This window comes from Rhinatrema bivittatum, chromosome 19 (genome assembly GCF_901001135.1).
Source record: "Rhinatrema bivittatum chromosome 19, aRhiBiv1.1, whole genome shotgun sequence".
Lineage (NCBI taxonomy): Eukaryota > Metazoa > Chordata > Amphibia > Gymnophiona > Rhinatrematidae > Rhinatrema > Rhinatrema bivittatum.
Genome location: NC_042633.1, coordinates 27979517 through 28002210, shown reverse-complemented (window position 1 = coordinate 28002210; position 22694 = coordinate 27979517). Strand labels below are relative to the sequence as shown.

General features: G+C 45.2%; 1 protein-coding gene across 5 annotated transcripts; it reads right to left on the bottom strand.

Annotated features, from left to right (window-relative positions):
- Positions 1-707: 707 nt before the first annotated feature.
- Positions 708-21534, bottom strand: LOC115080187 (gastrula zinc finger protein XlCGF26.1-like). 5 transcript variants are annotated; one of them, XM_029584302.1, is made up of 7 exons: positions 21242-21534; positions 16795-16921; positions 15874-15987; positions 15640-15741; positions 9105-9233; positions 3307-3414; positions 708-2297 (listed from the first exon to the last, which is right to left on the bottom strand). In XM_029584302.1, exons 1-7 carry the CDS (start codon positions 21263-21265, stop codon positions 736-738), a joined length of 2166 nt encoding a protein of 721 aa, XP_029440162.1. In that variant the 5' UTR covers positions 21266-21534; the 3' UTR covers positions 708-735. The 5 variants fall into 5 exon arrangements, with proteins under 5 accessions (XP_029440162.1, XP_029440164.1, XP_029440163.1 ...); XM_029584304.1 differs by lacking the exon at positions 21242-21534 and adding an exon at positions 20932-21233; XM_029584303.1 differs by lacking the exon at positions 21242-21534 and adding an exon at positions 20622-20918.
- Between the last annotated feature and the right edge of the window lie 1160 nt (positions 21535-22694).

The window sequence follows — 22694 nt, the reverse complement described above, 5'->3', positions numbered from 1 at the left end:
CTCATGGGGGTGTTTCCTCAAATGGATTTGTTTTGCACATATCCTTACAGGAATGAACCTCATTCATAAAGCAGGGTATGTTGGGGATTATTTCAGTCTCTCAATTTTATTGCTAATGTCCTTCTTAATATTTGCATTACCAAAGAGAGCCACCTCCTGGAGTTCATAGGGTGTAATGTTTATAAGCAACAGTGTTTATAAGCAACATCAGACCAGTAGCATCCAATATAATTGGGCTATTTCTGTGTCTTTCACATTTTCTTGGTCTCTGAGTGCATCTCTTGGTACTTAAAGATCTCTGCATTCCCCATACAATCTACAGAATAGTCACTGGGTATTGACGCCTCACTCAGCAATGCTGTTGTTGTGTTCTCCTTTACCACAATATCTGGTTTTCAAGCACTGATCTTTCTATTGGTGGGAATGGGAATATCTTATATGATCACAACTTCTTCTTCTCTTCTCTTCTCTTCTATTAGAGTTGTCTTACAAATGTTTTTTGGTACATATATTTTAAATAGTTTATATAGTTTCCAATTAATAAACCATGCCACCCTGTTGTGCCTTTCAGTATATAGGCCTTATAACATCAGCATGTAACATCCAGTGATGTGTTGCTGTTTCCAGGTCTGTTCCTCAAAATCTACATTTATACTGGCTGTGAACTTGTGTGAACATCCTTAGAACAGATTTCCAAAAGAAGCATATTTCACATTCAAAACATTTTAATGATTTCTAACTCCTGCTTGCCATTTCATTCAGTTGCAGGTAGATTTTCTGACTGAAACATTTATTTGATTCAGAACAGTTAAATGAATTCTCACCCATGTGTATTCTTTTGTGCTTTTTAAGATCAGATTTATGATTAAAACGTTTATCGCATTCAGAACATTTAAATGGTTTTTCACCTCGGTGAGTCATCTCATGTTGTCGCAGGTTGCTTTTCCGAAAGAAACATTTATCACATTCGGAACATTTAAATGGTTTCTCACCTCTATGGGTCATTTCATGCTGTCGCAAGTTGCTTTTCCTACCAAAACATTTATCACATTCAGAACATTTAAATGGTTTCTCACCAGTGTGAATTTTTTCATGCTTTCTAACATCAGATTTTTGATTAAAACATCTATCACATTCAGAACATTTAAATGGTTTCTCACCCCCGTGGGTCATTTCATGCTGTCGCAAGTTGCCTTTCCGAACAAAACATTTATCACATACAGAACATTTAAATGGTTTCTCAGTCCTGTGGGTCATTTCATGCTGTTGCAGGAGGCTTTTCTGACAGAAACATTTATCACATTCAGAACATTTAAGTGGTTTCTCACTCATGTGTGTCATTTCATGCCGTTGCAGGTTGCTTTTCTGACCAAAACATTTATCACATTCAGAACATTTAAAAGGTTTGTCATTCCTGTGGTTCTTTTCATGCCGTCGGACGAGGCTTTGCCGACTGAAACTTTTATCACATTCAGAACATTTATATGGTTTATCTGTCATGTGTGTCCTTTCATGGCTTTGTAGGCTGTGTTTCTCAGTGAAACATTTATTACATGTTGAACATTTAAATGGCTTCAGCCCTATGTGACTTTTCTGATGGATTGTAAGCGATGATCTATATCTATAACATTTTTCACTTTCAAACAGTTTGTCTCCACTGTGAATTTTTCTATGTTCTGTCAGGTTTGACTTCTTATTAAACCATGCCTCACATTCAGTACACTGAAATGGTCTTCCTCCTGAGTGAATTCTTAAATGGCTTTCCAGCTCAGCTATGCAGATAAAACATTTTTCACACTGAGAGCATTTTAAAGGTTTCTTTTGCATGTGAACTGTTCTTTGTGCTGTAAATTTTGTTTTGTTGGCTCTTTTCTCACCTTTAGCATTTGTACATTTTTTCTCTTTTCTATGATATTGTTGGATATAGGTGTGGCTTGACAGTTCAGTGACCTTGTTCCCACATTCTGTCTTTTCTTGGTGCTCAATTGAATGTGAGGTTGTGGTGAGGTTCTCCCCAGTATCAGCACTTTGTAATGATCTCTCTTCTTCATCAGGTCTCTGAGTTTGTACACGATTTGGGCAGTGGTTGGAATTTCTTCCTTGTTCAAAATATGGGTTGGGTCTCTCTCCCTTTTCAGGTTTTTCCTTCACGTTGGGTAGGGTTACTTCTTCTATACCTCTTTCACAGTCAGCTGAAGGATCTGGGATGTTTCTGGAGGAGTCTCTCTGTTTCCATTCCTCCCTCTCCTGTCCATCGCATATTCTCTGCCTCTTGCTTTTGTTCCTCAATGCATCATCTGTTGGATAAAAATGAGTATAATCATTAATTTTATAGCAATAGAGAAGGACATAAATAATCATATCGGGATATTATAATGGATCTGGATGGTGGACCCTTGGTGCCGAGGAGTGGTTGACACAACCTAATGGGAAACCCGCTAGGTCCACTTTGTCAGCAGGTGGTGATGGGACGGACTGGAGCTTCGCCTCTACCAGCCGCCTTCCCCGCAGATTGAGCCCCTGGGGTCTGGCGGCTAGCAAGTCTTAGGTGGATCCCTAGGGCGGTGGCAAGAACAAGAGTCTAAGGCCAGACAGAGGTCAGGTCCAGGCAGCAAACGAGAATGTTCAGGGTCCAGAGCCAAGGTCAACATCCAGGAAATCAGGTAGAGGGAGGATAGGCAAGACAAGAGGGAACAAAGGCAAGGAGAGAGCAAGGTAGAGACAGAGGAACAAGCAACAGGAGAAAGCAACACGCACTGACGAGGAAAGCATGACAGGAGACCCGTTGCTGAGGCAAGGAACTACTGCGGGGCCTGGTCTTAAGTAGGGCAGCTGGTGACATCATTATCAGGCGCTTCCCACTACTGGCCACCTATTACGTGCATGCATGTGCTCGTGCCTACAGGGAGGCCGAGCGCGACAGCATGGCAGCTTGATCCAGCAGCGTTCCTGCCACATGAGACCGGGTATTTCCCTATATAACTACCTTTTGCTTGGCTATGGCTCCATATGACACGTATGGACATTGCTGGTACACAGGAACAGATGAATGATCACCCATGAACAGAAACAGACCATGTCTGATCTCATCCTCACCTCCAGTCTCTGCAGTGATTCTCTTCACTGATTTCAGTTACAAACCAAAAACTCTGGAGCGCCCTGCTGGAGACCTGGGATTCATTTTGGACCTGGTCCCTGAACCTCCTCTCTTTAGCTTAAAGCAACTGAATTCTAAGGAGTTAGTAAAGTTTGAAATATTCCACAGCACTTGGTAAGCATTTTGTTGTGCTGGAATATTTTTCTCACCATTTTTACTATCAGTATCCTCTTCTCTTCCCTCCAGCTGGTTACAGACATGAGGCTCTTCCATCTTTAGGTTCGCTACTGTGGAGTCAGGACTGTAACCATGGCTGCCTATTAGAAAAAATGTGAGAAAATGTTCAGCATTTAAATAATCTTGGATATTGACTTAAGAAAAGCAACACTTGACTGAAAGTGAGATGATGGGAATGCTGTGAGCTCTGAAAATTTAAGTATCCTGATGAAAGGACTTAAAGTCCTTCTATAGCTATGGAAAGGAACCATGTTATGCTCACTGACCAGCAGATGAAGACAGAGTCCAACAGGTTTTCTTATATGCATCTGTGCTGAGCTCAGCCTGCCAGTATTATCTGTAACAAGCTAAGTGTGGACCACTTCAGTTCAAAGCACTCAATATTATTTACATGTTTCTTTTTTGTGCATTGTTTGTTGTTGTTTTGAACTTCCAGAAGAACCAGGAAGTAGGTAGGAGATATAGAAAGTTTAATTGACAAACGTGAAATCACTCACCTGCACAGCCGCAGAAATCTCAGTTCTTAAATATCAATCCAAATTGAGAAGAAAGAGAAATGTCAGATTGGCAGCAGGGGGAGGGTCCTGGACTGATATGATTGGACTCAAGGAAAGGAAATTATCAAGCAAAAACTAATTTCTCCTTCCTGTTCATCCAGTCAGACCAGTCCAGATAAATGAGATGCACCCAAGCCACTCCTGAGTAGGGCAGGATGCTGCCAAACCTGCTGGCAACACCTGGAAAGCAAAAGAGGTATTCTCACTGTCCTGATGTTTATGCATGAAGGCTTAGAAAGCAATGCAATGAAGACCAGGTCACTGCCTTACAAATCTCCAAAGGAGATACCAACCTAAGCTCTGCCCAAGAAGTAGATTAAGCTCTCGTGAAATGAAACCTCGCTTGTTTAGGTAAAGACCCACCAGAAACCATATAGTCTCCTGTAATCACCTCTTAATCCAGCAAGCCATCCAAATTATAGCTGCTGCCTCAGCTTTCTGCACTCCACCTGTAATGGCTGTGTGACTGATCGTAAATCATATGGGGAAGGAAATAACGTGGACACAGGAGATCAGAAGAAAAAAGTTACTTTATAAAACAGTATTGCAGTGCAAAAGTGTTCTGGGAAAAATATAGCGGGATGGAGGAAATTACACTAGTAAATGACACAAGCAATACATATAGCATATGTACATATAAGAAAATAATAGAGGAAAAACAAAACCATTGCTAGCAACACGCTTATGCACACAATAGCAAACAGAGAGAGAGAGAAGATAATATAATACAAAAGCACAATAAATCATGGGTCAGCTTCCCTTATCTTACCCCCAAGTAGCACAGCCTGGTAGAATTGTCCTCACAGGGTTCAAGGAATTCTCAGAAGTGTAAGGGCAAACCGCACAAGAGAACAGATCTGCATCTAGCACTGTCTATCTGTTCCAAGGGGCGAGAATTTATACCGTACAGTATACAGATATGTGCAGTGCAGATTTCGTTCTCTCAAGCAATGCTAGGCTATAAATCAGAGCTCAGTATTTCACTTTCGGGAGGGGGCTATTCTATCCCTACACATACCACCTAGATGTCTTCTGATCTGCTCTCCCTACTCATAATACACCACGATATAGCATAAATAGATGAGCAAATCTCCTAATGCACCAGTGACCTTGAGATGTCACAAAGACACTCTTCTCATGTCAGGCATGAAGCAACTTATACTCAGCCAAGTCTGCATATTTGTTAAACAAAAGCAAACAAATTGCCTGAATGAAATGGAAGGCTGAGATCACTTTAGGCAGAAAAAGAAGAAACTGCTTGCATCTTGACCATATTCTACGTAAAGAACAAACTAAAGTCTTCTGCATGATAATGCTTGCAACTCCGAAATTCTTCAGACTGAACAAATAGCCATAATAAGTTCAAATTGTAACTCTTGCAACAGGCAAAGCCAGATTTAGGTCCCCAGGTGGAACTGGAACCCTTAGAGGAGGCCTAACATGTTTGATGCCCCTCAAAGTAAAATGAGACAGATCTGGATGAAAAGAGAAGGGTCTCCCGCCATATGTCCTCTGTAGCATGGCAGAGCTGCAACCTGCACCTGCAAGGAATTACAATCCCAAACCTTGGAAAGACCTTCCTGTAAATAAAATCCAGAATCCGTGTCACTGGAACTTTACTAAAGCACCAATTCTCAAAAAAGAATCGAAAATCGCATATAAACTAATGAAATGGGAAAACTTCCTACCTTTACTAACCATGCCCCTTCAAGAGCCAAGCTGTAAGACAAAATGTAACCTGTCCTTTATGAAGAACTGAACTAGATGACAGCAGTTTCATCTGGGATGGAAACCCCAGTGGCTTTCTGTGTATCAACAGTATGAAATCCACATACCAAGGGCACCGCGTCTAATCTGAGTTACATGAGACACCAGATCTGAAGTTCCAAGATCCTTTGTGGTAGGAGGAGAGGAGTACTGGACTGCCCCTGCCGGTCACACCTGTACCACAGCAAGAATTGCGGAGAACAACTGGCCCCTGTTGTGGCTGTACCTTTGCATATTTGATGTAGGCCATAAGATTCATGGGAAATCCCTATCTGGCCATCTTTTGATTGAAAGACAAGACCAGTCGACTGAGTCGATCACATTGTGACGGAATCTAGTTTAAACCTGCTATGTGTGATGCTGATAAAGCCTTCAAATTCCTGCCACTGAGGTAAGAAAGAAATCTGCCTTTAAAGACAGCTGAGGCCCTTTTGGCACTGTGTCGTCACTGGCCAACATTACCAATGCCTGATCCAGAAGCAGAGGGGCAAATTCCAGAAGACCCAATCGAATCACTCTGGCTTGCAACCAATTGATAACCATTCGGTACTCTCGGTATTACACTGACCCTGAGCCCACTGCCCCAGACAGTGTACATCCCAACTTGTTAAACTGGCACCCGCCGTCACCTTCACCCAGGCTGGGGCCTCTAGATCCATGCCAGGGGTCAGGTTTCTGCAATATAAGCTCCATCGCCATTTTATCTTAACAGATTCCGGCACCGGTAGCCGTATGAAATAGGATTCCAGCTGATGAGGCCTCATGTGTGCTCCCACCCGGAGAACCAAGAACAACACTACGGTCATGGACCCAGAAGCTGAGGATAAGACCCTAGAGTTGGAGTTCTGGCAGATAATAAAACAGGGATTTGACAACCTAGCTCCGTGTCCCTTGATCCATTACCCAAACACGGACTATCTTCTCATTAAATCGTGTCTTCAGCTAAACCAGAAACTGAACCAGTCTGTGGGTGGCCAGTGCACTTCCCTGCAGTGACTGTGCCCTTATTAACCAGTCCTTCAGAAAAGGATGTCCCCAAACCCCTTCCTGGCGCAAAGCTGCCGCCACAACCACCCTCACCTTTGATAAGGTCCATGGGGCTGTAACTAACCCAAAGGATAGCACTTAAAGTGCAAAACCGTCCCAGAATCACAACCTGAAGGAATGTGAAGAGAGAACCTCCATTAAATTCACGGAGGGCAAGGATTCTCATTCTTGCTGTCGTCATCATCACCGATTTCAACGTTTCCAATCTGAAATACGTTCTCATTTATGGATCTGTTGACCTGTTTCAGATCTAAAAAGGGACGGAAGGAATCACAAAATAAATGGAATAATGACCATGTCCCCGGGAACTGGAACTACAGTCTTTAACTCAAGAAACCTTCCTAGAGTTGCTCTCACAGCTTATCTCCTCCTGGGGGAATGAGAGGAAAAAATCACAAAGGCATTCTGAAAGGAGCCAGAAGAAGCTCCTGGGAGTACCATGCTGTATATTCTCCATGACCCACAGATCCATTGAAACCTGGGAGCTGGAGGCAGGGTCTTCAAATACTCATTGTGCACTGGGGAAGGATCCCGAGCCTGTGGATCCCTTTCTGCCAAGGTCTCGAAGCTGCATTCCTTCCTTGCTTAAATCTCTGGGAGCCCCAAAATCTATTCCAGGCTTAAAGACCAAGGCAAGCCTTTGGACCTGACCGCTGGACGTTGGATGCCTTCCGGGGCTTAGCCATCCTCTCGAGATCTTCTCCGAACAAACGTTATCCCTTCAAAGGAAGCTTTGTCAAGTTGGGACTTCAGTACGGAGGCTGCAGTCAAAGACCTCTTCTAGCCGTCACTAGGGACGTAGCCACTGAGCAGCACCTGTACCTGCTTTTAAAGGTGCTCTAGCCGGCCTTGGGCTGACATTTTGGGTGCAGAGCCACAGATGCCAGTGAGCTGCTCCCGGCGCTGAGTAGATCGTCCTCTGTGTCTTCTCAGCTGCAAGTGAAAGCTTGCCACTAGACAGTTGGTAGCCATTTTCTGCCGTGCCGTGCTCACAGCCTCAAAGGCTTGTCTAAGCACGGCGTCTAGTATTCCTTTCTGAGAACCCCTAGGCGCAGACCCTCCCTCCACCAGAATTGTTGTCCTCTCTTCTGTGAGGGACCAAGGGATGTACAACCTCCCTTACAATTTGCTTCTGGATACCCCCACTTCAGATCAAACAGGTCCTTCGCTGACTTAGGATGTGGGAAGGACATGGAAGGCGGTGTTTTTTTTAATGCAGACCATAATAGGGTCTGCCATCGTATCCTCTGCCATATTTAATATATGCAGAGTTTGGGAAATCAAAGAGATACCATCTCTCATATCAGGGGACATATTTCCTCTTCTTCAGTATCTCCTTGAGAAATTGTATCAAATTGAACCAGAAATCATCTCCACCAAACTGCCTTTCCTCTCCCCAATGGACCTCTTCTTGCCTTGACCCCCCCCCCCACCAAACCTGAAGGGGCTGGAAGGGGGAAGTAAGTTCAGTGACTGCTCCCTGTCCCGTGAGAAATGCCTGGTGCAGGCCTTCCTGACTCCTAAGGAAGCTTCCATCAGCGGAAGAGCAGGCTCTGAAGTTTTACGGCCACCACTGAATCTCCCAGTGACTGAATTTTAGGATTTAGTGAAGGTTTCAGTTCACTTTCACTGCCCCCCCCCCCCCTGCTTAGGAGGCTCCAATGAATAAAGGCTGCCTGGCTGAGTCTGAACTCATTTGTCTGGACTGGTCCGACTGGATGATGAGGAAATGCCATTTGCTGTAGAATCCCACCTCATTCCCTCCTGCCGTTGATATTAGTGGTTCCTTTTCCATCCTTTGACTGTTTCCTTAGGTCCTGCTGCTTCCACTGTGACCCATCCTGCCTCACTCCCACCTCCTGCTGGTGCCAGTGTGGCCCTTTCTGCCACCTTCTCTCCTGCTGCACCCAGTGAGTCCCGTCCTGCCTGCCAGCTCTGCCTGGCTCACAGAAAATAAAACCACAAGCTGCTGGGCGGGAGGAAAGGTCGGTGTCTTGGAACAGATCTGAGAGAGGTCAGAAATCGTGAGGGATGGAAGGAAGGATGAAAAACTGATAGGGGAGGAGAGACAGCAGGCGATGAAGGGAAGGGAGGGAGAAAACAAGAGAAAGAGAGAAGAGTAAAGACTGGAGCGGGCATGGAGCTGCTGCTTATGGGAAGAGAAACGGCTGTAGGGGGAGAATGAGAGGAAGGGAGAAGAAAGGAATGAAAATAAAAAAAGAGAGAGAGAGCTGAAACATGAAAGGAGAAAAGCAGAAATAATGGAAACAGAACAAACAAATTCTCACCCAGCAGAGGTGAGAAGTCAGAGGCCTTGATTTAATGCCTCAGTCTCGCTGGGCCTGGTGTGAGAAACATTTGGTTCATCCCAGCACCAGCTTTAATGCGAGCTCCATCACCTGCTCCGTGCAGCTCCTCACGTGCGCCTGTGATCATCAGGCTTCCTCCTTCCTCACATGCCTGGGACTCAGTCTTGAATTCCTCTTGCTTAAATCGAATTAAAATGTCTGGTTTGACATTGCAGGAACCTGTTATAGGAGAAAAATGGTTACAATAGATTTAGAAAAATAACCCCCGAGGCTACATTATCGGTGCAAGTGAGCTCAGAATTATGTTCTATTCATAGGCGCTGCCAGCAGTGCAGAGCTAAGTAATGAGGGGTGCTGCTGTGCTGTCATCATCAGAAATCCATAATAGCAATGTCCTGATCCTTTTACCACTAAAGTGGGCAGCGCCATTCTTTACGATCCACATAAAGAGCTAGAGGTCCATATTCAGCCTCTGTGTGGCTTGCCCAATTAGCTGGATAAACTTATCTGTCTAACTTTGCCTATATATTCAGCGGAGTGGTCACACTGCTGTTTATCCGGCTACCCTAAAGTTAGACAGATAAGTTTTTCTGGCTAATTTTAGGACAGGTCTACGGGAGAAAGGAAAATTGATTCTTACCTGCAAATTTTCATTCCTGAAATACCACAGGTCAGTCCAGACAAGTGGGTTTTGCATCCCTACCAGCAGATGGAGGCAGAGAGTAAAAACTGTTCAGGCACTGCTACATAACCGAGAGGGCCGCCTGCAGTCCTTCAGTACTGACCTGTACCCAAGCCAACATAGAGCAAAAAACTCTCAATCAAAACTTACCCCTCTAGGGTGAACAGCAAACCCAAGACTGGGGCCTTCTTGAATTGGAGCCCTCACATCCAACAAAGAAACTGAAAATCCCTTCAGTCCTATAGCTTCAAAACCATATATACATAGAGCAAGTTCTGCATTACAACTTATTGCAGCCATAACGGTCTTTCGAAAGTAAGGGGATGGGCTTCTGGACTGATCTGGGGTATTCCAGGAACGAAAATTAGCAGGCAAGAACCAATTCTCCTTTCCTGTTCATATCCTAGATCAGTCCAGACAAGTGGGATGCACCCAAGCTCCCCTACACCGGGCAGACACCTGAAAGAGCCGTTCGTAACACACTCTCCCGAAACCCAGCTTCCTCCGGCACCCGAACATCCAATCGGTAATATTTGGTAAAAGACCAAGTCGCTGCTCTACAGATTTCCTGCGGCGACACTGTATTAGTGTGAAATCTTGTGTATGATTTTCTGTCTTGTTGAGAGACAAATACTGTCATATAGCTTTTATAACGATTGCATATAGTTTTGTGTCAGTTCTTGCTTTGTGCTGTGAGTATCCTCCAGCCCCCACCTTTGTCCATCTTGTTGTTACAGAAAGTACATTTTAATCTCCATTGCTGTGCACCAAGGACTACTGCATAGCAAAAGGTAACACACAAGCTTATGGGCTGTGGGTAGCCCCCCAGCTCTTTTCTTTCTCCCTCCCTTCTCTCCTTTTGCTAGAAGTAGCCTGGACACACAGTTCCCTCTTCTTCTTCACCCCCAGATTCTCTTCTCTTTGTCTGGCCTAGTGAAGGTCACCCCTGGCAACTACCCACGGCAGACAATATGGTGATCAGGAAGGTACATACGCAGTAACATTTCCTAGCTTGGCAACTTTTCAGAAGAAGAGGAACAGAGAGCCCTTCTGAGCATGTGTAGTCCCAAGAGGTATAATCGCAGGCAGAGTCCCTGCTGAGAAGTGAGGCTGAGGCGTCTCCAGCGCTGACAGGTCTCCAAAACGAGAACTCGCTTTGCTGATTCTCCTTCCTGGGAGTAAAGAGATGCCCTTTGGGTAAAGGTGATGGTTTCTGCTAGGCTTTGTATAAAATTATACCCTAGTAGTTGGGGAAATTACTTTTGCATATTGTGCTGATATATTGTATATTGTCATTTTGTCTCAGGTGTTCTCATAAACACCTGTTGTGTGTGTGTGTGTGTGTATATATATATATATATATATATTTGCTGTATTTTCACTAGTATTCTCATAGGCACTAGTTTTGTTTAGTACAAATATAGCTTTTCATTATTTCACAAAAAAGAGGAGAGACTGAAGGATATGAATATGTGTACCTTGGAAGAGAGGAGGTACAGGGGGAGATATGATACAGATCTTCAGATACCTGAAAGGTTTGAATGATGTCAAAATGTCAAACCTTTTCCGTTGGAAAGAAATCAGCAGAACTAGGGGTCACAAAATGAAACTCCAGGGAGGTCGCCTCAGAACCAACGTCAGAAAATATTTCTTCATGGAGAGGGGGGTGGATGCCTGGAAAGCCCTTTCAGAGGAGGTGGTGAAGACAAAAACAGTGGAAGAATTCAAAAGGGCATGGGATAAATTCTGTGGATCCCTAAAGTCCAATGGTTGGAAATGAATGAAAAGAGTGCATGGAGGCAACTTGCTGGTGCGGCGGTCACTACCCTTAACCAATAAGCCTTGATACTGTTGCTGCAATTCCATCATTGCTCTCTGCTTCAACAGCAGGGGGAAAAGGGGAATTGGATTTGTACATTGACCAACGAGGGCCCCCGACTTTTATGGTCTGGGGAAACAAGTATGGGGATAAACTGCTGATGCGGCAGTTACTACCCTTAACCAATAAGACTGATACATTGACGCAACTTAAACATTGTTCTCTGCTTCAATGGCAAGGTATAACAGGAAATTGGATTCAAACAGCAACCAACGAGCGCCCAGATTTTTACGGTGTTGGAAACTGATAAGCATGGGGTAACCAACACGGCGCAGTAGATACTACCATAAGCTTGCTGGGCAGACTGGATGGACTATTTGGTCCTTTTCTGCCGTCATTTCTATGTTTCTGAGTGTTATTATTTTTCTTAGTTCAGTAATACAGAGCACAAGGTAAATACAAATACTAGCAGGCCCTGAACGAACCCACAATGGATACCAGCTGACACTCTGCCCAGGAGGCTGCTTGTGGCCCAGAAGAGTGCGCACTTGACACCGCCAGGAGCATCTGACCGTTGCAGATAAAGGATTCACAAACAATATACCCGTATTCTCATCTTAAATATATTACATATTTTATTCCATATCTTTATTAAAAAAAACATACATGAAACACACCCTAAGTTTGCATACACTCACTCATTCATTCCTCCAACTAAACATCATGTTATACACAATCTTTTAAAAATTAACATCAAACACATAAATGTTACACAAATGTTGCAATAAACCCTAATTACAATGTAAACATATCCCTTTAATTTAGTTACAATGTAAACATATTACTTCACACAAATGTTGCAATAAACCTTAATTACAATGTAAACATATCCCTTTAATTTAGTTACAATGTAAACATATTACTTCACACAAATGTTGCAATAAACCTTAATTACAATGTAAACATATCCCTTTAATTTAGTTACAATGTAAACATATTACTTAAAAAAATGTCTTATTTTATTCCCTATATCCTCAGTTCAATTATTGTCCCCTAAACACATCCTTATCAATATTCTTTGTTATTTTATAAAGGACCTTTTCAATGCCTGTCCTTTCTTAGTCTTAATTCAGCTGCTGTCCCGACAGGAAGCTCCTGCTTCACCCGTTGGTTTCTTCAGGGGATTAACTTTATGTTCACATTTACAAGCCCCTGAATAATATTCTCTGAGGTGTACAACACCAGACAGGCTGTCACTGCCAATCCTAGGTAGTTAGGGAATCTTAAATAAGAGATCATTCCATTAAAAAAAACTCCCTATTTTTATATCCCCACCACCTACCTTCATGCATGCATCCCATATTTAACTATTATTATCCATTAATTTTAACCTCACTCAAAAAACTTAAATAAATTTAATTAAAAACAACTACCCTAGTCATTGTTTCTACCGTCATCACACTCACCTGTATTCCTTTCACTAAACAGATTTTTGCATTTTCAATTCCTCATTCTTTTAAAGCCATCTCTGTTTCCTTGATCACTTTACCGCTTCTCCACTATATAAATTCAAAAGTAGAACACCGTTTACTACCTACTCATTGCCAGACTATATTATATACACTTCCCATTATATCAATCTACTCCCTATAAAAATAGGGAGTTTTTTTTAATGGAATGATCTCTTATTTAAGGTTCTCTAACTACCTAGGATTGGCAGTGACAGCCTGTCTGGTGTTGTACACCTCAGAGAAAAATATTCAGGAGCTTTTAAATGTGAACATAAAGTTAATCCCCTGAAGAAACCAACGGGTGAAACAGGAGCTTCCTGTCGGGACAGCAGCTGAATTAAGACTAAGAAGGGACAGGCATTGAAAAGGTCCTTTATAAAATAACAAAGAATATTGATAATGATGTGTTTAGGGGACAAAAATTGAATTGAGATATGTTTACATTGTAACTAAATTAAAGGGATATGTTTACATTGTAATTAAGGTTTATTGCAACATTTGTGTAACATTTATGTGTTTGATGTTAATTTTTAAAAGATTGTGTATAACATGATGTTTAGTTGGATGAATGAATGAGTGAGTGTATGCAAACTTAGGGTGTGTTTCATGTATGTTTTTTAATAAATATATGGAATAAAATATGTAATATATTTAAGATGAGAATATGGGTATATTGTTTGTCAATCTATTATATAGAATACCTGTATTGAACCCAGTGCAGGGAAATATATTTTCTGACCGTTGCAGATAAAGGCCAAAAAATGAGTTTCCTTCAACCCATGAGCAGTCATGGCTTTAGATGCCTTACTTCCTTTCTTTGCTCCGCTGAACAAGACAAACAGATAATCCAAATGCCAAAAACTGTTACTGACCTTAAGGTACCGCAACAGAGTCCAACGAACATTCGTTAAATAAGGTTTCCTCGCACGCGGCGTCTCCGACAACAAATGCAGAAATGTCGGAAGCTCCAGCGTCTGGCGAAGACGAAATGAAGAAACAACCTTCGACCTAAAAGGAAGGCACTGTGCGCAACCAAAGCCCGTCGTCCCTAATCTGAAGGAGAGGATGCCTACAGGACAGAGCTTGCAGCTCCAAAATCCGCCTGGCCAGACACATCGCCACTAGGAAGGGTGAGGTACTTCAAAGACGAGATTCGCAACAGCTCCCACAGTGCCTGCAGAACCAATTTAAGGCTCCACGATGGACACAGCCTACAAACCAGATGACGCAAAGGCTTTGCTCCCTTCAGAAACTGTATGTCTGGATGAGAGGCCTCGAAGGCATCCTGAGGAGCGACCTGTAGGCCAGACCCTTTACTAAGCCCGGTGGCAAAAATGCTAAGATCTAAGGAATGTCCACCTGCAGAGGATCCAGATCTTCCTCCAAGCATCAGGACACTCGGACATAAGCCAGAGAAATGGAAGGCCTCCTAGCAAAGCAGCAATAACCGGCTCCGAGTACCCTTTCCATCGCAACCGCCTCTTCTCAAAAGCCAAGCCGAAAGACTAAAGCGACTCTGTAATATTGACTAAATCAAAAAAGAACAAAAAGAGTTAATGAGCTGTGTCTCATGCATAATCATACAAGTTATCTCATTAATACTAGAAATGGCTTAGGCAAATCACGTTACAAAATACGGCTTGCATTAACCCACCAGCAGCACAAAAATCCTTAATTACACCTCCCATTCTACCTCTGCAGTTACTGCCCTCGCTGGAAGGCCTGGATTTATGCATCGGCCTGTGCACCGGGAGGCAGAATTCCCTGTCCCCTGCCGCAGACCTCCGAAGGTGTCCCTCCCACTGCTGCCACTGCCCCTTCTCTCCGACCACACAGTCCTCACACTGCAGTGAGCGTGGGGACTAAGCCTGCACTCACAGGCCCTGCCTTCTTTGGGCTTCCATGTGGGAGGAGGGGATTGTGAGCATAGGCTTGGTCCCCTTCCTCACTGTACTGCGAGGACTCTGTCACTAAAGCAGAGGTCTGGGGAGGGGGGGGGGGAGAAGCAGGAGGACTAGGGGGCACTCCATGAAGTTAGCATGTGGCACATTTAAAACTAATCTGAGAAAGTTCCTTTTCCCTCAACGCACAATAAAGCTCTGGAATTTGTTGCCAGAGGATGTGGTTAGTGTAGCTGGGTTTAAAAAAGGATTGGATAAGTTCTTGGAGGAGAAGTCCATTACCTGCTATTAATTAAGTTGACTTAGAAAATAGCCACTGCTATTACTAGCAACAGTAACATGGAATAGACTTAGTTTTTGGGTACTTGCCAGGTTCTTATGGCCTGGATTGGCCACTGTTGGAAACAGGATGCTGGGCTTGATGGATCCTTGGTCTGAACCAGTATGGCAGGTTCTTATGAGGGAAACATGGAATGGACATCTGCCCTTATCCATCCCAGCTCACGGGACAGGCTCCCCCTGGCATCCCCTGCAACACTCCCAGTCCCAGAACCCTGGCAGGTGCCTCCCAGCCAGCCTCACCCAACTAAAGTAGGGAACCAGATGAAGGAGACAAGAGAGAGGGTGACAGCCTCTTGTCTCTCCAGTGCAGAAATACAAAATGGCACCAGCGGACCTTAGTGAAGGCGTCCAGGAGGAATCGGATACTCGCCTGTTACAGGAGGGGGAATCTCTGATTCAGGAGGCTCCATGAAGGGCAGATCTTCCTCTTGTTTAACGCTCAGTGAGAACACAGACGTTACGATGGGAAGGCCTGGGATGAGAAAACAAACCTGGCTAGAAGGAGTCACCCAGGACCTGCTAATGTTATATTAGGAACGGGATTTTAAGTCTACAAATGCGATGTGAAAATGCAGAGCCCTTTAAATGCAGAACATTTACTTACTAATGGGGGGGTCCTTCATGGGTTCTTTTCCCTCCTGCTCACAGGGTTGAGGGAAATATTTCTCCTCTTCCTTTTTAACCTTGAATATTACATCAGGATTAAGAATTGAATAACCTGCCAATAAAGATAGCAAAATGACATTTCACATTTGTACTTGTGCCACTGGGGGTTTTATCCCTTTTCTATTCTGATGGGGGTCGTTGGGTGTAGATTTGCCTGACAAAGCTTGCAGCCTGACACTTAAGTAAAATTAAAGCTTGGAGGATTTCAGGTTCAGGTATTTCTATTCATGACCCTGCAAGGTAGAGCCATTGGGATTACCAACCTTCACCGCCAGCTTGTCTTCCTGGAGAGGAGGCATCCCTGCTTCTTATTAGGATCCTTTGAGAAGGAAAACCCAAGTCCTAGGACACAGCGAGAACTCTGTCTAGAGGCCAGTGAGAGGGAGAAGGGATACTTTTGACCTGGGACATCTGGTTACTACATAGAGCGGTTATATGTCGTACAGTGTAGTTATATAGTGCTGAGCTAACATATCAGGCCCGTACTCAGAAGCCATGGTTCTCAGGAGGGAGAGAAAGCTTCTCTCCTGTTCTCTTGTGCCAGCTTTCGTTATAGAGAAAAGAGACACAGACTTCAGCTGGTCTTGAGCGAAGCATCTACTACTAGTTTAACATACACGTTTTCTTGTACAAAACAGAGCAGCATCTTATGCTGGGCCTACATCAGTGGTGTCTCTGTCTTTGAGGTATGGAGAGCTACAGCAGCTCCCATTGGCCTTGTGATGAGACCAGGTGCCAAGCATTCAATTTTCGATGCCCATGGGACTTGGGAAATGGCATTTTTCCAGCCCTGATGAAATGTCAGCTTCCATCCTGCAAGGTGTCCAGGGGTGCTAAATAATAGAAAAGGCATATTTACCCCATGACAAGAGGATGCCATGAATCTCCTTGATGACCTTCTTGTACAGCTCCTTCTGCCGTTCTCCCAGAAGGTCCCACTCCACTTCCAAGAAATAAGCAGCGACGTCCCTGAATGTGACCGATGCCTGGAACAGCAAACAGGACACCCTCAGCCCCTCTCCCTCCAGCTTCATTATAATGTGCGGGCAATAATCTGTGTGTAATGGCCTCTGTCAGTGAGATCAGCTCTGTGGGAGATCATAGCAGTGATTCCCAGTCTTTCATGACTCCTGTAGCCCTTTCAAGCATTTGAGAGCTTACTAATATTTTCTTCAAAACTGAAATATGCACAAAGAGAAAAATGTATTTTAATAATATTAACTGTATATGTGACTGAAGACAGTTTGTGCTGGTTTGAAATAAAGACTGAAGAAAGTTTCATTCCCTTTTATTTTCCTGGGACTCCCCCTACCCACCCACACACAATCCACTCCCTGATCCCCCATCCTCTATACTTCTCTCTTCCTCTCCTGCTCCGCACACCCTCTACCCAACATGAATATCCCCCATCTGACCCCTTCTGTCTTTCCACCTTCCCATCTTTATCTTTATTAAGATTTATTAATTGCCTAAGTAAAACATACACAAATCAGTTAAAACATATATATGAACAAATGCTAAAACAATTACATAAAACAACCTAGAAAATACATAAAATATAAAAACATAAAAGGCATCTTCATTTCAAATCTGGAAAAAAGTCTGGAAACCAACATAAACATACCTGTTTAAAAAAGAAAGTCTTCAGCATTGATTTAAATGTTTTTACCCAGTCCAAAAAAGAAGTCTCTTGTCACAGATAAACAGGCTTGTTGCACTGCAGAACTATCGAAAAGACCTCACTGTTGAGATCTCAGAGCTCAAGTCGGACAGTAAAGCCGAACAAGGATGGCATTGCTGTTTTATTCTGGTGCAATATGCTCTCTATGACTTTTTCCTGAAATCAGCTGTACAGCTGCATTCAACAAGAGTCTTAAAACTGGGAGGCCCAAATATACAATATTACAGTAATCTACCAATGACAATATGGATGCTTGAACAATCATACAGAAATCTACATTATCCAGCACGTCGTAGACCGCATAAAACTCTCAGTTTAAAAAAACCCCAACAGATTTCGTAAGGGTTTTGACATGATGGTGAAAGGTTAAATTTGGTCCACCCAGACTTTTTATATTCAAGGATAGTGAATGTGTGTGTGGCATAGCTTGGTAGGTGAATTTTGTCATAGTATAAAATCTATTTTGGCCATGTTTAACAAGAGTTTATTAAAGAATAACCATTTTTTTGAATTGTAGAGGCAGATTTGAAGTATTTCGGCTGTTTCTGCCCAAGAAGAGGTGATAGGGATTAAAAACTGGATATCATCCCTAGCCATCCTCCTGTGGCTGTTCCCAGGCAGCACTGGGTAAGGAGCTCCAGGAGGGCCGAGGTAGGGAGGAGTTCAGGGTGCGACTCTGTGTCAGTGGTGGGGCTGGCGATGGCTGGTTCGGGCTCTCAATCACAAGGCAGAGGTATGCAGGAATATCTTGTCTCTGGACTTTCTCTCACTGTTCTGCTACCTCTGATTGCCTTTCTAACTTCCTTCGGGCTGCAGCAAAGAGGAAAGCGCCAATGCCAGCGCACTTGGCAAAAATGACATCGAAAAGCACAAAAATGCCGCCTTTGATGATGAGGATGTTGGGCAGGTCAGACAGCAAAGCGTGGCACAAAACATTATAAAATCTCCCTTCCTCCAGGGAGAGCACAGAGGGAATGTAGGAGGAGAGCAAGGGTGAGAGAGGAAGCAAGAAAAGAAGCTCCCTGCATTCCCGGGTGGGGCCTGGACTGGTCTAGCAGAACTCAAGGAAAGAAAATGATCAGGTAAGTATAATGTCACTCTTCCTTATCGTCTGCTAGACCAGTCCATTACTCTTGGGAGACAGGAGGGGTGAGAGGCAGACAGGGCCATCCAAAGTACCCCAGCCCCCAAAGGCCGTTTCCTCCTTCGCCTGTAGTGTTTGGCAAAGGAATGCAGGGATGACCAGGTCGCGGCTCTACAGATTTCCACTAGGGAGACTAACAAGGTGTCTGCCCAGGAGGCTGCCTGAGCCCTCGTAGAGAGCACACGCAGGGCTGCCGGGATCTGTCTGCCATTAAATATGTATGCTGAAGAGATCCACTATAGTGGATTTTGAGGCTGAGCCTCCTTTTCGGGATCCACCAAATAGGACAACCAGTCTGTCCGTTTTCCTGAATGGATTTGTCACCTTAGGGTACCTCAGTAGCACCCTCTGGACATCCAATAGGTGCAGACTGCCTTCATTGCCTTTTCCGTCTTTCCCCTGGGAACACCACTTCTTGATTTAGGTGGAAGGTAGAAATCACCTTGGAGAGAGAGAACGGTACTGGATTAAGCATAATTGCGTGACACGATATTACCATATAAGGTTCTCTGCACGCGAGAGCCTGCATTTCCAAAATACTTCTGGCTGAGCAGAATTAATGGAGGGCCCCCTTCGAGTTCTCAGGACCAGAATGAGGACCACATCTGGGTGTCGAGTGACTTGAGCGCCTGCAAGAAGGCCTCTGAAACATGAAATGGCTGGCGCCTGTCCTCTTAAGGAATTGAGGGCTAAGCCCTTGTCCAATCCCTTCGCCAGAGAACTACTGGCAAGAGCTTCCAACCACTCCTCCCTTTCTGCCAAGTTTGACATCATAGGGGGGGTGGCACCTTCCTTCTCCAGCAGCTGAGGAGCGGGATAATCCCAAGAGTAATGGACTGGTCGAGCAGAGGATAAAGAAGTTAATCTTCTGTGCTCATGGCAACTGGAGAGCAAGCAGAAGCCTGGGTGTGGAGGGACTAAAGCAGAGATAGCAGGCAGCACAGGGGGCAAGGAAAGTGCTGGGCTTCCTCTTCCTCCATTTCCAGTCAGGAAGCCCATGAGATAGGGAGACAGGGCAGCGGAGGAGCAGGCACAGCCCCTGCCTGTCCTCTCCTCTCCTCTCGTGCTAGTGATGCAGCCTTGGGCTCCCCTCTCCCGTGCAGATCAGAACATTTGCTCTCTGCTTCAAAGGTAAGAGGTGATGGGGAATGGGACTCAGACAGGAACAAGCAAGGGCCCTGACTCTGACGGTCTGGGAAACTGATGAGTATGAGGGTGACTTGTATGGCGCGGCAGATATCACAATAAGCTTGCTGGGCAGACTGGATGGACGATTTGGTCCTTTTCTGCCGTCATTTCTAGGTTTCTATGACAACTGTCAGGATCTCCAGTCTCTCCCACTTGAGGTGAATGCTTGTTGGGACAGGGATGGGTGGTGTTATCTACACTTCCCCTGTGCTGTCTAGTGGGGTCTGGGACTTTGCCCTCTGACAGGCTAACAAGTACCCCTGGCTGAAGCTCACTGGATCATACCATGGCAAGAGCTCTCTCCTCTTACATCTCCAGTATTTTACAGATTGCCTGGAAATCTCAAGTGTTGGCTGATTCAGCAGGAGGGAGGAGGCTGCATCAACCCACATGGGGTGATAATGATGAAGGAGCAGAAGAAAGGGTGGGAGGGATGAAGGCAAGAAAGTGGAGAGTAATGGGGCTGGAGGTGTGTGTGGCTGTGAGACAGAGAGTCTGCATGCACCCCCTCCACCCTGCTGATCTCAGGGGGAGCAGAACTCAAACCTCCCCAGGCATGGAAAGATCTCTGCCCTGTGCTGTGAGGAGGGGAGGGTGGAAGAGCTGCACAGGGAAAAGTTTCCCTTTAAGTGCGGGTGTCCTGTATACAGGGGGAGAGAGAAGAATCTCTTACCGGATCAGAGAGCAGGGCAGACATTTCCCTCTAAATTCTGCAGCTGCGGGGAGGGATTCAGGCTGGAGATTTCCCTGTTCCTGCTCAGAGGCTGAGAAAGATGAATAGGAGAGGAGGGGGCGCGGCTGATTCCTGGGGGTCTCAGATAAAGTCTGCTGATCTCAGGGGGAGCAGAACTCAAACCTTCCCTTGTAGGTAAAGATCTCTGCCCTGTGCTGTCAGGAGGGGAGGCTGCAGGAGCTGCACAGGGAAAAGTTTCCCTTTAAGTGCGGGTGTCCTGTATACAGGGGGAGAGAGAAGAATCTCTTACCGGATCAGAGAGCAGGGCAGACATTTCCCTCTGAATTCTGCAGCTGTGGGGAGGGATTCAGGCTGGAGATGTCCCTGTTCCTGCTCAGAGGCTGAGAAAGATGAATAGGAGAGGAGGGGGCGCGGCTGATTCCTGGGGGTCTCAGATAAAGTCTGCTGATCTCAGGGGGAGCAGAACTCAAACCTTCCCCTGTAGGTAAAGATCTTTGCCCTGTGCTGTGAGGAGGGGAGGCTGCAGGAGCTGCACAGGGAAAAGTTTCCCTTTAAGTGCGGGTGTCCTGTATACAGGGGGAGAGAGAAGAATCTCTTACCGGATCAGAGAGCAGGGCAGACATTTCCCTCTGAATTCTGCAGCTGCGGGGAGGGATTCAGGCTGGAGATTTCCCTGTCCCTGCTCAGAGGCTGAGAAAGATGAACAGGAGAGGAGGGGGTGCGGCTGATTCCTGGGGGTCTCAAAGTCCCTCCTTTCCCTCTCTGCGGATCTGGTGCTGGGGCTTGCAGTGGTTTCCAGTCCTGGGGAGGCAGAAAGATTCTGCTTTTATGCTGAGTCTTTTCAGCCCAGCAGTCAGGACACCAGAAGCTCCCCAGTAGGGGCCATTCTGCTTCCTCAGTGCATGCTGGGGAGATCCCGCCTCTTTAAGGTGGAACTGCAGCGATAGCTGACAGATGCAGGGTGTCTTTTCTGCTGCCAGCACTACAACCCACTCTGCTGAATGTGCCAGGACTAGAAACTATGAAATCACGATGTATCCATAAATAAAACAACAGGAAACAGCACAAAAGAAGAGAAGAACCTAAGAAGTGCCATGCTGTCCAACAAAGGGCCAGCAAGCCCAGCATCCTGTGTCTGACAGAGGCCAGTCCAGGAACCAAGTACTAGGCAGATCCTAAAAAGTTTCAAGAGTTCAGTATTCAAAACTGAACATTTATGATTGTTATCTGGATAACTTCTGAGCGCACAGTAAGGCGAGCCCTCTGAAGGGCCAGCGCGTAAGACAAAAATCGAGTCGGATCCTCATGAAAGACCATTCCCTGCTGTAGCAGGTCCCTGTACTGTAGGAAGCATTGGGGGTGGGGGGAGTGTCTCCACCAGGAGTCTCTGCGTGTCTACATACCATGGCCGCCTGTCCAATCTGGAGCTACTAGTAGGACTAATCCCCCTGTGGTGCTCGATTCTGCGAATGATCCTGCCCAGCAGGGGCCACAGAGGGAAAGCGTATAGCAACTCTTCTTCCAGCGAGGTCTGAACAAGAGCATTGATCCCGAGGGACCATAGATCTCTTCTGCGACTGAAGAATCGGGAACCTTTGCATTGTGAGATGCGGACAGCAGGTTGATGGATGGGAGGCTTCAGCAATCTACCATCAGTAGAAAGGCTTCAGCCGATAACACCTACTCTCCTGGATCCAGACTCTCCCTGCTTAGAAAGTCTACTCTGACGTCTTTTCCTGCAATGTGTGAGGCTGATTGTCTGTAGATGTATTTCCACCCACTCCATAAGGAGGTCTATCTCCTGAGGCACCTGCTGACTCTTGGTTCCTCCCTGGCATTGCATTGTCTGACATTATGCAGACTGCTTGACTCTGGAGTCTGCGGCTGAATTGCAAGCACACCAGCCTCACTGCCCAGGCTTCCAGGTGATTGATGTTCCAGAGGACCTCTTCCTCCATCCAACATCCCTGGGCCGTGAGTTCCTGACAGTGAGATCCCCAGCCCCGAAGACTCACGTCCGTTGTAAGAACCAGCCAATTCGGGAAGGACAGG

What these genes read in the sequence shown, in the direction of transcription:
- LOC115080187 (XM_029584301.1), bottom strand. Translation starts at nt 16,969, where the DNA reads ATGAAGCTGGAGGGAGAGGGGCTGAGGGTGTCCTGTTTGCTGTTCCAG. An exon ending in TGGCATCCTCTTGTCATGGG is followed by an intron (nt 15,988 to 16,794) that starts GTAAATATGCCT and finishes CTTTATTGGCAG; the next exon opens with GTTATTCAATTCTTAATCCT. An exon ending in GGATACTGATAGTAAAAATG is followed by an intron (nt 2,298 to 3,306) that starts GTGAGAAAAATA and finishes TTTATCCAACAG; the next exon opens with ATGATGCATTGAGGAACAAA.